Genomic DNA, 12,795 nt, shown 5'->3' on the forward strand with positions numbered 1-12,795 from the left:
GATGAAAATAACTTAATTAATAATAATAATAATAAAATAAAATTTATTTAAATATAAATGATGATATACTAGATAGAAGATGTAACCAAATGATATAAAAGAATTTATATAATCAACCTCACCTAGTAAAATAATACTTAGTTATTATTATTATTATTATTGTAGTTTAAACACCTACGTAGTCTCGCTTTTATTTAGCTTATACGCTTAAACCTACACAAAAGTCGTCAACAAACTATGGCTTGGAGTTGGAAGAGCATCTACACAACAAAGCTGTTAGCTAGCTTATCCTACTTAGCAATAACACATTACTATAACACAATGTTACCCAAAAGCAAAAGTTCTAAGATTACTTTCTTTATTGTATTCTTAACTTTAATATATCTATTCACGAACCTCCTCCCTAATTATAAAAACATTGGCAAGCTACAAATATTGCCGGTCTATGGGGCCGGACCGACTCATCTAAAAGATCCGCTTAATTTTACTGGCCCAGTTGGCCCAGTAAATGTGGCCTAATACAGCCCATAAAATTCAACTTCTCCCTTCTCTCGTTGCCTGTTGATGGCGCGTTCCCACCTTAAAACCCCTTGAGAACCACCTCCTCTCGGCTCCGTCACCGAGATTGCTGGTTAGCACCCCGCCGGAAAGACCCAGCTCTGCCTCCAGCTCGTCCCATGACCCAGTCTCTCTCCTCTTTCTCATATTTCTCCTTCTATCTTCTCGACCACATCCTACTTGCGGCTGCCTACTCCTCCCATGATCTCATATCCCCCCAACTGCTGCAGAAAGCCTCCTCGCCAATCCACCTACCCACCGCCCAATCAGACTCATCGTGATAGGCATCGCCGCATTATTTCTCTCCGACTTCGACAATGTCCTTGGTGACCTAAAAAAGCGGTTTTTCCTCGTCTGCAAGATCATCGCCAAGTTCAAGGAACAGACGACGCGTTTTTGGTTGGTTGTGGTGGTGACAATCAGGTCGGCAACGTTGTGGGATCATCGGAGGGGCCGACCGGGACGAGGGCGGGCAACTACTCCAGACGGCAGGTTTGTTCGGCATTGGGGCTCTCGTCGGCAAACTGCGTTAATACTAAGATTATTCTTATTGTGGGAAGAACTAATTGCTGAAAAACAATGGTTTACTGAGGACAACCAGGAGGATGCAAGTGGTAGTTGCAACGCACTTGCCTAGGGCTTCTTGCGAGTTTGTGATTGTCAGAGATGGAGTGTTTGATTTCGACCTATAAAGGTTCAATCTTTTGTAAGCTATGTGATATTGGCTTTATAATTTAAATTTGCATCTTTTCATCTGTAGATGATTTTTTCTACGCTGTCAATCAAGATAAATGGACTTGATATCTAATATGAATTTGAGATTGATTGCAACAAAATATTCAGCTATTCTACTGAATTTCTCACACTGTAGGTACAAAATATCTTGTAGTGGATTGAAGAGCACGATATACCTTATCAAATAGATGAATTCTGAATTTTGTTTTGGTAGCATATTCATTGCTAAACATGCTAATAGTCATCCTTATTTTAATTAAGATTATAATGCGTGCATTTGTGTTAATTTGTGCTGGGTGCTTGTTCCAATGTGCAATATGAAGGGTTGATGCTTTTCTCTTGCCATCAGAGCTACATCTTTCATGCTTCTTACCAGGCAGTGCTACCTATTGCACCTATTAATAGCTCTTTGCATGTCAATTGCTAGAGTTAATTGCTTTTTGTAGTTGATAGAAGATAAATATTAAGAAAGCTAATGCTATGAATTGCAGCATATGGGCAAATCATACTGTTTTATCTCTAGATTTATTTGGACGTGCATTGGTGCAGAACTTGAAGCAGCTAATTTGGATGTTTTGTGCAGCTATTAATCCGCATCGAGGATAAAAGAAAAGGTTTAGTGATTTCTTGAAGCTATATGTGTATTGAGTTCCTAGAAGAGCTGGTTTACTTTATTTTCCAGATGAATGGTGTTTAAGGACATAACTCGAAGCTTAGTTCAGCAATTTTGCAAACTGTAATTAATGAAATAGTTTCTGTTCAGATTAATTGATGCTGTATGGCCCAGATTTCATAATATAAGCTGTTTAGCGCATAGTTTAGAAATTTTGATAACTGTAACAAATGGAATAATTGCCGTTAAGACTCATTGATACTGCATGACAATAGCACATGTTAGCTAAATCGATTTAACTAGGACAATGGCAATAGCATTGAAAGGTTTTGTATAGCATTCATGCACCATACCAAATTGAATTAAACTGAAAAAGGTAAAGCTAAAGATAATCATTCAAGATTGTTAAAGTCTCATATAGTATTTTCCATGTTGAAACTGTGGATGGCTTAATGTCATCTTCCCTGCCTGATGGCTTATAATTTGACAGGATTCCCTGTTTAGCAATCCCTTTGGAGTTTGCTATTTTTTTCTTTTCAGTTTGAGTATTTTCATTTCATATGGTGCTAAGCCAAATTCAATGATACGTAAAATATATATTTGATTTTAGAAACCAGGACCAATCTATTGCTAACATTTATGGCAAACACATCGCTAAGCTTGGTTTCCTTTATTATTATGGTTTTAGTTCTCAATATGATGCAGCCTTCTGCATTAAATAGTCTAATGAAGTAGACTTTGTGCTCTCATTTACTTGTTTCTTGGAGCAATTAGCAAGCATGTTTTCCTTCAAAAGATTGCTTTATTGTATTGATCTATCCTTAATTATTCATTGTGCTTTCTTTAAGTTATTCTCATGTGCAGTTAGCAAGTCATATTTACATCCGAATTATTTTTATTAGAGTTTTTCTAGCTTTAACAATTCTACACATCTCTTGGGGTTGCTTTTTTTTTTTTAAAAATATGGATGATCTTATAAACATTGCTCAAATCTGGTGTCACGAAAACATCTGATTTTGTTGGTAATTTAGATGAGCTACTGCTAACCAATGTGCAATATACTACCTTCAAGCTTTCATGCCTTTCTAGCCAACATGATACATTGACATGATAACTAGGTTTGGTTTACCAACAATATTTACAGCTTCCTCTTTATGTTATCTATTAGTTCTATTCCATTCCAATGCCACGTTGACTGATGGAGATTTAGCTATTAAGTAGATGTAGTTAGCATTTGGCAAAATTTAGGTCAGGAGACTATATAAAGCACTTATAAAAGCTGGTTACATCTTGAGGCGTGAGTATCTTTTTATGCAGAAAACTCGAAATTGTTTCAGTATTTTCCTCATGGCTTCAAAGATTTTAGCTGTATTGTTTCCTTGCATCACTCATAGCAGATCATCGGAACCACAGTATATTAATCAGTCAGCCTCTAGATTAACCAGACTCGTATGTATTAACTACTGAAAGGTTATTAATCTCCATCAGTGCCAATCAGTGCCCATTTTTTTTTAGCTTTTTGTCTAACATTGGATACCTCACTCACTTCCTATTTCATTCATAATCTATTAATCCGGTTTGACTCTTCACTTTCATTTGCAGCTTGTCATGTGAGCTAACATGCAGACAGTCACGTAAGTGGCTTAGCACCAAATCTTTAACAACACGGTTTACTTTTTTTGAGGTACAAGCATCCAACTCTCTTCATTGTTCAGCCATCTTGCACTTTTCTTAGACACCGAACCTTGTGCTGAATTAAAGAACACATTTGGCAGAGTGGACGTTGACCACCGTGCAAACTACGATGAGTGTTATTAAATAGAGTCAACTGGCCTTGGAAGGATGCAGTAGGGCTATTGAAGTCCAAATACTCCATTCAAAAGAATATTATACTGATGTTGTTGAAGGGTGAATAGCTTCCTACGGAAGATCCTGTGGAGCCAAGTAATATTTTCTGATCTACGCATAGGCACAACCATGCCTCTCTACAAGTAGCCAATCTGTAAGTATATAAATTTTTTACTTGTTCAAGGTCTAGGTTGATCGGTAATAGTTTATTTTTAAATTTGTTTATATAAACTCAAGGATGATAAAATATTTTTTAATTGTAAGAAGTCTATAAGAGTTGGTTAATTCATCCAAAATTTTGCATGACTAATTCATGATTGTCATTCCTCATGCAGATTAATGAAATTTGACATGATGAAGCTTTCACCGGGCTCATCTTGCTCCATCCTCTCCTTCAGCCTCCTTCCAGTATCACTCATTGCCTTTCTCTTCTTCGTCATATACCCCAACGAATTCCGCCTCCAATCTTTACTTACCTCGAGCAGTCACTGCACCAACTCCTCTTCCATTGCTGCCTTGGTCGAGTCAGTGACACCGAAGTCAGACTTTCGACTATTGATGGGTATCCTCTCCCTCCCTGACAACTATGAGCGTCGTCACCTCTTGCGCGATGTCTATGCCCTCCAGTTCAGAGACTTCCCCGGTGCTACCATTGACGTGCGCTTTGTCTTTTGCAACTTGACCAAGGATGAAGAACGCATACTAGTGGGTGTGGAGATCTTGCTCCATAGAGACATCATAATCCTCAATTGTCAAGAGAATATGGACCGAGGAAAGACATACACCTACTTCTCTACTGTGGCTAAGCTTTTCTCTCATGCGCCCTATGACTACGTGATGAAAGTAGATGATGATGCGTACTTTCGGTTGGGCAAGTTAGCAGAGTTGTTAAGGGAAATGCCACGAGCAGAGGTATACTATGGGCTAAACAATTGGTGCTCGACAAGGCACAAAGTGCCAGAGTATATGTTAGGGATGGGCTATGGATTGTCATGGGACCTGGTAGAGTGGGTGGCTACATCAGACATCCCGAGGAAGCATGCAGTGGGGCCGGAGGACTTCCAAACAGGACTGTGGATCAAGGAAGGGAAAAATGGGACTAGGACGTTCTATAATATGGAGCCGCGAATGCATGACTTCAATGAAGAAGAGTCATCCACATGTTATCGACACGATATGATTCCAGATTCCATGACAGTCCACAAGCTCAAGAGCCGCCAACGGTGGGCGGCAACTCTAAGTTACTTCAATGTCACTGCTGGGGTGTATCCCTCCAAGCTATACCATTTGAATTGATATCAATTCATGTTTTCCCTTTTTGTTTGTGTTCATGTATTATTACTTATAAACATTCTATTTGACTGAATTCATGTTGTCCTATGATTTACTTGAACCGTCAAACTTTAAGTATGATTCCATTGAGAGAGAAATGAATTGTTAGAATTAGTTGTTGACTTATTATAGGCAGACCATACATGTTTATTACATGGTGCAAAATAAGATCTTTAGGAGAAAAAATCCTTTACTGTTTGTATAAATTTCTATGAGTTAGATTGTAGAATACATCTCTTTATCAAATGTAATTTGTACTGAATGGTAAAGAGATGTATTCCATCTTTTCTTCGTCCATTAATTTTCGGTTCTTCAGTGTAGAGTAGAGCAGCTTGGTCTCTCGCAAGATTCAACCTTGAGGCCACGAGTTCAAATCCGGTCTCTGCAACAAATTGAGGTAAGTTCGAATTCGTGATCATAGAGAAATTTTACCAAGCAAAGCTTCAAACACTGATGGATAGGCTACACGCATAAAACTCAAGGAGCTACCATGTGAATGTAAGGGTTATCCGACAACAGAGTGACAAATGTTGGAAAAGTGAATGAGAAAATGGATTTCGATATGTTTACTTTGTGAGTTTCATGGCATGGCATTAAGATTGGTTTATATTGAATCACAACTTTAGATTTTGTGAACATTATGAATAAACGACTTTCTATCATGCTTATGACTGCAGGGGTGCAAATTCAAGGTCAAATTATACTAAATCCAGTTGATTCATATGCGAGTACGAGTTGACTCATATGTAAATAGATCAACGTGTGTTGAATGTTGGAATGATTGAAATAAAAATTGCCCAAACAATCCAATCAATATTTTGTCATTTGATTGGATTTTTTTTCTATTTGCAAGTATGTAATAGACATTAATGACTAATCTGAAACAATCAGATGTTGATGGACGACCTATAACCGTCTGACCATTAACCAAATAGTAAATGATTGAATAATGGTCATTAATCAATAGGGTTAATGGTTGATAAAGTTATGATGATAAAAGGTGAATACGTTTGTCTCAGCGCCCTAGCCAACCTGTCTCAAAGTCAATACGGAGGAGGTAAATCACGGGCGGCTACTAACTTTTGGAATAGTGACTAGCACATAAGGGAGACATTTAACTCGACTATACTGAGCTTCGAACCCCAGACTTTATGGTGACAACACCTCATATGTTAGTCACTACACTATCCTCGAGGAGGCTAATGGTTGATAAAATTATGAACATATAAGAGGAGGCTCCTACCTTATGCGGAAGGCAAAATAGAAAACAGAAGAATCCAATCAACAAGAAACTCTTTCCCCGTGTTCACCACCACCGGCTGGCCTACTCGGCAACTCTTCCTTTACTCTTTTGGTGATAGCATTTGGGTACTGCTCACTTGCCACAAGTAATAAGTGTTTGGTTAATTACTAAGGGGGTGTTTGGTTTGCGTTTTCCATACTGTTTTCTGTTTTCATTTTCTGAGAAAATGAAAAACGCGTTTGGTTTGCGTTTTCCACGTTCATTTTTAAGAAAATGAGAGAGTGTTTTCTAAGAAAACGAAAAACACGAAAAAGTCATTTTTTAAAAAACGAAAAACACGTATTTTTCAAAAAATAAAAATAAAAATGGGATAAACCAAACACACCCTAATATTATTAAGTCATTATATCCTAGGAAGCAAACATCCGCGTGAACCATTGAACCACCTAGAAACTAAGAATGAAATGGATAAAGCGAATAAGACAAAATAATCTCGCATGGAAGAAAAATTCTCTCACGAAGTAAAAATTGTAAATTGTACTAAACAAGACTCTCAATTCTCACTTGACTCAATGATAAATATGAAAATAATATTCGAAATGAAGAAAATATGATAATATAGTAGGGATTATAATTACTTTCTTATTTATTGTCTAAATAAAAAATATTAATTATCAAATAAAATCTCTAATTTACTATAGATCTTGTCAATCTTCAATCTTAAATAAATTTTAAATTTATTTTCATTTTCTGGTACTGAAGATTTTTAATTTCTTTCCTTTTATGACAAATGAATCAATTTAAAATTTATTTTCAATTTAGTTTCTTCAGAATTATTTTCTTTTTTGCATGATTTCATTTTTTTGTCTGTATTGTTGTATTATTCTCCCTGAGTGAGGAAAATTCAACTCCTAATGAGTTGTCGACTTCTCGTTTTAGATCTTTGTTTCCAAGTATAAGGAACAATTATTTCAATAACTCTATTTAGTAATATTTCTTTATTATTGTTCTTCTTTGACGCCTGAGAAATAAATTGATGTATTTTATTTCTCTTTTTATATTTTGCCTTTCAAATATTCTTTTGTAATCATCCTTTTCAACGAGTAAGAAAATATGAATGTCAAAAATAATATTCATGTATTTAGTGAAATCATGTGGCATGAAAGCACAATGATAATAATGGCCCCCCAATGCTTGATGGGGTGGTAGCATAGTGTATTTTTTAAACAATTATGGTTTATTTCTCACGTATGATTGATGCATCTATGATGATTAAACTGGTGAAGTTGGAGCATCATGTTAAGAGTCATTGTACTTACTAGATTTATCTAATGAGCAGAGTATGGAATTGGACCATCTATTCCAGAATTAATCAGGTCGTAAAACTTAGATATCTAATATATATAAACTTCTTCTAACAAATTAGCATATCCCTTAATTTTAAAATCAAACTTGTATTTAGATAAGTTGAAAAGTTAAATGAACAAATATTGTCATCATCTTCCCTTATGGTCAAATAAAGAAAATATGCACGGTTATGAGTGCATCTAATGCCATTGTGATGAAGAAAGTTAATTAATAAATGCAATTTCGAAATTTATGGTATCATTAAATATTTTATAATAATTATTACTTAATATAGTTTTTATCATTATATCAATAAATATATTTTTAATATGCAAATTACAATTTTTGGTTTGATACAAGAAGAAAATAAGATATTTAATTCAATTAATTAATTGGCAAGCATCAAAGATATAAGTAAATACGAAAGGATTTATATTAAATGATTTATAAAATTTTAAACTGTTATCTTGCATTATTAAATCATGGTGCTTATTCTATTGAGTTTCTAATTTAGTTTCTCTGAATAACATAAATATATTATATTATATTATATTATATTACTTTTCTAAAATACTCTTAGAGGATTTTTCGAAGATTAGATTACGAAGAGGTTTATTTGAACTCATTTCTTTTATTTCAAAAGTAATCTCATGGATCATAAGAGCACTAAAATGTTCCAGTTATATTTCAAGTTCCATTACAGCATAGTCTTCCTTTCTAATACTTTAGATAAAATCACCAATAACAATAAATTTTATCGGGCCCATTAACTGTAAATTTGATAAATCTTACCCATTCAATAGAGAGAAAATTACGGTCAAAAAAAAATTTCAATGACATTTAACTAATAAAAACAAATGATAAATCAAATTAGTTGGGATGATCAATTTGATCCTATAAAATAAATTGAGAAACGCTCGTGGCGGATGATCAAGAAGACCAGAATCTTTTGGTTGTACATCCCATTTAGAAGACAATATTTTATAAATTGATTATAATTGAAAATCGAACTATGAATATTTGAATGAAGAGATTTAACTAATAAAAAAATAATAAATCCAATTACTCTTATTTATTGACTATTGGGATGACATCAAACATTTAACTAATCAAGAATACGTTGGGATGATTGTTTCATTAAATAACGGGATTTTATCCTAACACGTGGTTTTATAAAATAATGAGATTCTTCTTAAAATATAGAATATCACCTTGTATATATGTCATTCTTTAATTTGAAGATAGTATGAAAGGTAACCATCAATAAATTTTGTTGGTCAGAACACGTGATCAACTAAAGAATAGATTGTAATATATGTTATCTTAAATTATAATTAATTATTAATTTAGAAAAAGATAATTTAACAATCTTAGAAGTATATTCTAATTAGCCATTTAGGATTGTCCAACCATTTTATTCATTAATTCACTATTCACACCCGTAGAATCTGGTTGATAACTCACGTCTCGAAAAAATAAAATAATGTGATAATTTTAATAAGATGTAGGAAACCATGATATGCTAACTTGGCAGTAAAGTAATTAAATTGATGATAATATTGTTTTTCGATGAATGATGACTTAACAAATAGGAAATTTTCCCTTTCTGATCTCTATTTGTTTCTCCTTCTGTTTTTTCTCATTTTTTGCATACTTATTCTCTTTTTTTTCTATTACTTCTACAATATTTCTGAAGGTTGGTTTGGAGAAAGTAACGATGAAAGTAAAACAAAAATATATAAATTAAAAGTAAAAATGCAAAAGAGAAAATATTTTAAATAAAGTATACGATAACTTAATAGGAATTATAATTAATTATTTATTTATTATATATATAAAAATATTAATTACTAAATGACATTCAAATGGAATCTTTAATTTATTTTTATTGATTATAAATGCATTAATTTTGAATATTTTTCAGCTCATGAATTTTCAAAATACCTAAATCACGTATCACAATTTTAAAATTATCAAATCACATACCCACTTCTCATTGTACTATCATCCTCAAATCAATTCAACTTGAAAAATAAATCAGTTGAATCGATTTCATTCTGTTTGAAAAAGTCATGATTTCGACCAAAATTGATTGATGGATCTGGAGACGTCGGAATGATATGAAATCAATTCTTATATGTTCGTCTAGTTCTCCTGATTTTAAAATACTATCAAATATCAATTTAACTCAATATATTGAGAGCAGTGATTTTTTTTTAATATAAATTAGTTTTTCGGATATATTTGTATTCAAAAAATCACTGCTCTCAATATATTGCGTCAAATTGATATTTGATAGTATTTTTACAATTAGGAGAACTAGATGAACATATAGAAACTAGTTTCATGTCATTTCAAGATCTCTAGGTCTAGTTTCTATCTGTTCGTCTAGTTCTCCTGATTGTAAAAATACTATTAAATATCAATTTGTCACAATATATTGAGAGCAGTAATATTTTTTGAAACTATGACCGAATGAACATAAATAAAATCAATGTAGGTTCATTCGGCCAAAAATCAGTTGATGGACCTAGAGAGGGATGAAGTTAACCCAGATCATATGAGTTCTACTAATTCTTATGATTATATCAATTCTCTCAAATAATAATTTGACTAAATATATTGAGAGTAGTGATTTTTTAAACACAAATTAATTTTTTAAATATATTCATATTTAAAAAATCACCGCTCTTAATATATTTAGTCAAATTAATATTTGATAGTATTTTTACCATCAAGAGAACTAAACGAACACATAGAATTGGTTTATATCATTTTGAGGTCGCTAATTCCATCATCCAGTTTAGGCCGAAACCGGTTGATGGACATAGAGATTTCGAAATGACATGAAACTAGTTCTTATGTATTCGTCTAATTCTCTTGATGATAAAAATACTATATATTGAGAGCGGTAATTTTTTAAATATGAATTAATTTTTTAAATATATTTATATTTTTAAAAAATCTTTGTTCTCAATATATTAGGTTAAATTAATTTTTAATAGTATTTTATAATACAAAAAATTAAACGAATATATAGGAACTGATTTTATATTATTTTGATATCTCTAACTTCATCAACCAATTTTAACTGAAACTGACTGATAAATTTTTTTAAATATATATGAAGAAATCAATTCAACTCGAAATTTTTTTTATTTTTTCAAACACATACGAAGAAATCAATTCAACTCGAAAATTTTTCCAGTAGAATTGATTTGAAAATGAGTGTAAAAGGGTAAAATGGAAAGTAAATTTGTGATTTGATAATTTTAAAATTATCATAGCAATTTAAATATTTTAAAAATTTATTTAGGATTAAATAGAAAACTGCAGTTCCAATGGAAACGATTCAGGATTATGGCACGAGATGATCGAGCAAAAAACACGCGCAAGAAATCATGTTAGCGCAAGTGCCTACTAGCGCAAGATGGGGCTCGATAGTCGATCCTCCTCGGGAGTTGATGAGCAAACCATGTTACGGTAGTCAGATCCCCCTGGATTTCTCGTTTGACGATTCATTTAAAAATGCAGATTTGTTCATTATCATCTGTACTTTCGATAAATTTGTTTTATATGATCAATTGAAAAAGGAAAAATTGACTGAGGAGGCTTGGATCCTACTTTCACGCAAGTTTGCTCCTTTCCCATTTCATTTTTGCCCATCTACTCAACTTCGAAATCGCACAAACGTAATTAATATATGCATTCAATGCCTTCTCTTTATCGGAGATCGAACCTTTCAATTCGGGCCTTAGCCCCGATTTTTGCATCAAATCTAGCTGTTCTCGATCCCTTCTTCCTCCTCGTTATAGAATTTAATGACTTGTGGTTAACTGTGAAAGCACAGCACAAATGGTTCGATTTCCCAAGTCTCCTCCGGCCACTCTCACTCTCCTCTTCCTCGGCCTCGCCTTATTCGCCATCCTCTACCTCGTCATCTACCCCAACGACTTGCAGCTGCAGTCCTTGATCGCCGTCTGTCGCTCCCCTTCTTCCTCACCTGTCCCGCTCGATCCCATCGCCCCGAAGCCCGACTTCCGGCTCCTCCTCGGCATCCTCACCCTCCCCGACCACTACGAGCGCCGCCACCTCCTCCGCCTCGTCTACTCCCTCCAGCAGCGGCAGCACGACCTCACCGCCCAGGTCGACGTCCGCTTCGTCTTCTGCCGCCTCACCAAGGAGGACCAGCGCGTGCTCGTGGCCCTCGAGATCATGCGCTACGCCGACATCATCATACTCAACTGCACCGAGAACATGAACCAGGGCAAGACCTACGCCTACTACGCCAGCCTCCCCGGCCTCTTTGGCGGCGACGGCGAGACGCGCTACGACTTCGTCGCCAAGGCCGACGACGACATCTACTTCCGCCTCCCCAAACTCATCGAGTCGCTGAACAAGATGCCGCGCGAGGACCTGTACTACGGATTCGTGATCCCCTGCACGAGCATGGACCCGTTCAGGGACTACATGTCCGGGATGGGGTACGTGGTGTCCTGGGACTTGGTGGAGTGGATCGCCACGTCGGAGATTGCCAGGAACAACACCGAGGGGCCGGAGGACATGATGACGGGGAAATGGCTGCATTGGGGCGGCAAGGGGAAGAACAGGTACAACACCAAGTACGCCATGTACGACTATCCGATACCGGTCCCGATCGACGAGTGCTCCCATGATTTCGCGCCGGAGACGATCGCCGTGCACCGGCTGAAGGACAACATGAAATGGGCGCGCACGCTCCAGTACCTGAACGTCACCGATGGATTGAAGCCCTCCAAGCTCATCTACCACATTTGATTCGATCAACTCCTTTTTTTTTTTTTAATCATTGAATTAATCTTTATTTTTGCTCTCGATCGATCCTTTGGATGAGAATATCCGAAAGACACTTACATAATTTTATCCACTGGAACACGAATTGAGCAATTGATTGTTGTAAACTGCCAAGTTATCCCATGTACCTTCACTACTTTTGTTGTCATCAGAGAGAATCAGCACTCATGCTTAGCTCTTACAGCCGCTTCGTAGCCCAATGACGACTATTGAACTCGGTGTGGCTCTGCCCCTTACTTCAATTCAGCATTTGTGTGTGTGTGTGTGTGTTTGAAAAAATATTTCA

General features: G+C 35.3%; 2 protein-coding genes across 2 annotated transcripts; both read left to right on the top strand.

Annotated features, from left to right (window-relative positions):
• The first annotated feature begins 574 nt into the window (after positions 1-574).
• Positions 575-5,174, top strand: LOC121971577 (beta-1,3-galactosyltransferase pvg3-like). Its single transcript, XM_042522899.1, has 5 exons — positions 575-1,252; positions 1,843-1,907; positions 3,509-3,590; positions 3,682-3,908; positions 4,090-5,174. Exon 5 carries the CDS (start codon positions 4,094-4,096, stop codon positions 5,048-5,050), a length of 957 nt encoding a protein of 318 aa, XP_042378833.1. The 5' UTR covers positions 575-1,252; positions 1,843-1,907; positions 3,509-3,590; positions 3,682-3,908; positions 4,090-4,093; the 3' UTR covers positions 5,051-5,174.
• A 6,329-nt stretch (positions 5,175-11,503) lies between these two features.
• Positions 11,504-12,473, top strand: LOC121973749 (beta-1,3-galactosyltransferase pvg3-like). The gene has a single exon (XM_042525114.1). It carries the CDS (start codon positions 11,532-11,534, stop codon positions 12,471-12,473), a length of 942 nt encoding a protein of 313 aa, XP_042381048.1. The 5' UTR covers positions 11,504-11,531.
• The last annotated feature ends 322 nt before the right edge of the window (positions 12,474-12,795 follow it).

The sequence above is a fragment of the Zingiber officinale genome, chromosome 4A, assembly GCF_018446385.1.
Source record: "Zingiber officinale cultivar Zhangliang chromosome 4A, Zo_v1.1, whole genome shotgun sequence".
Lineage (NCBI taxonomy): Eukaryota > Viridiplantae > Streptophyta > Magnoliopsida > Zingiberales > Zingiberaceae > Zingiber > Zingiber officinale.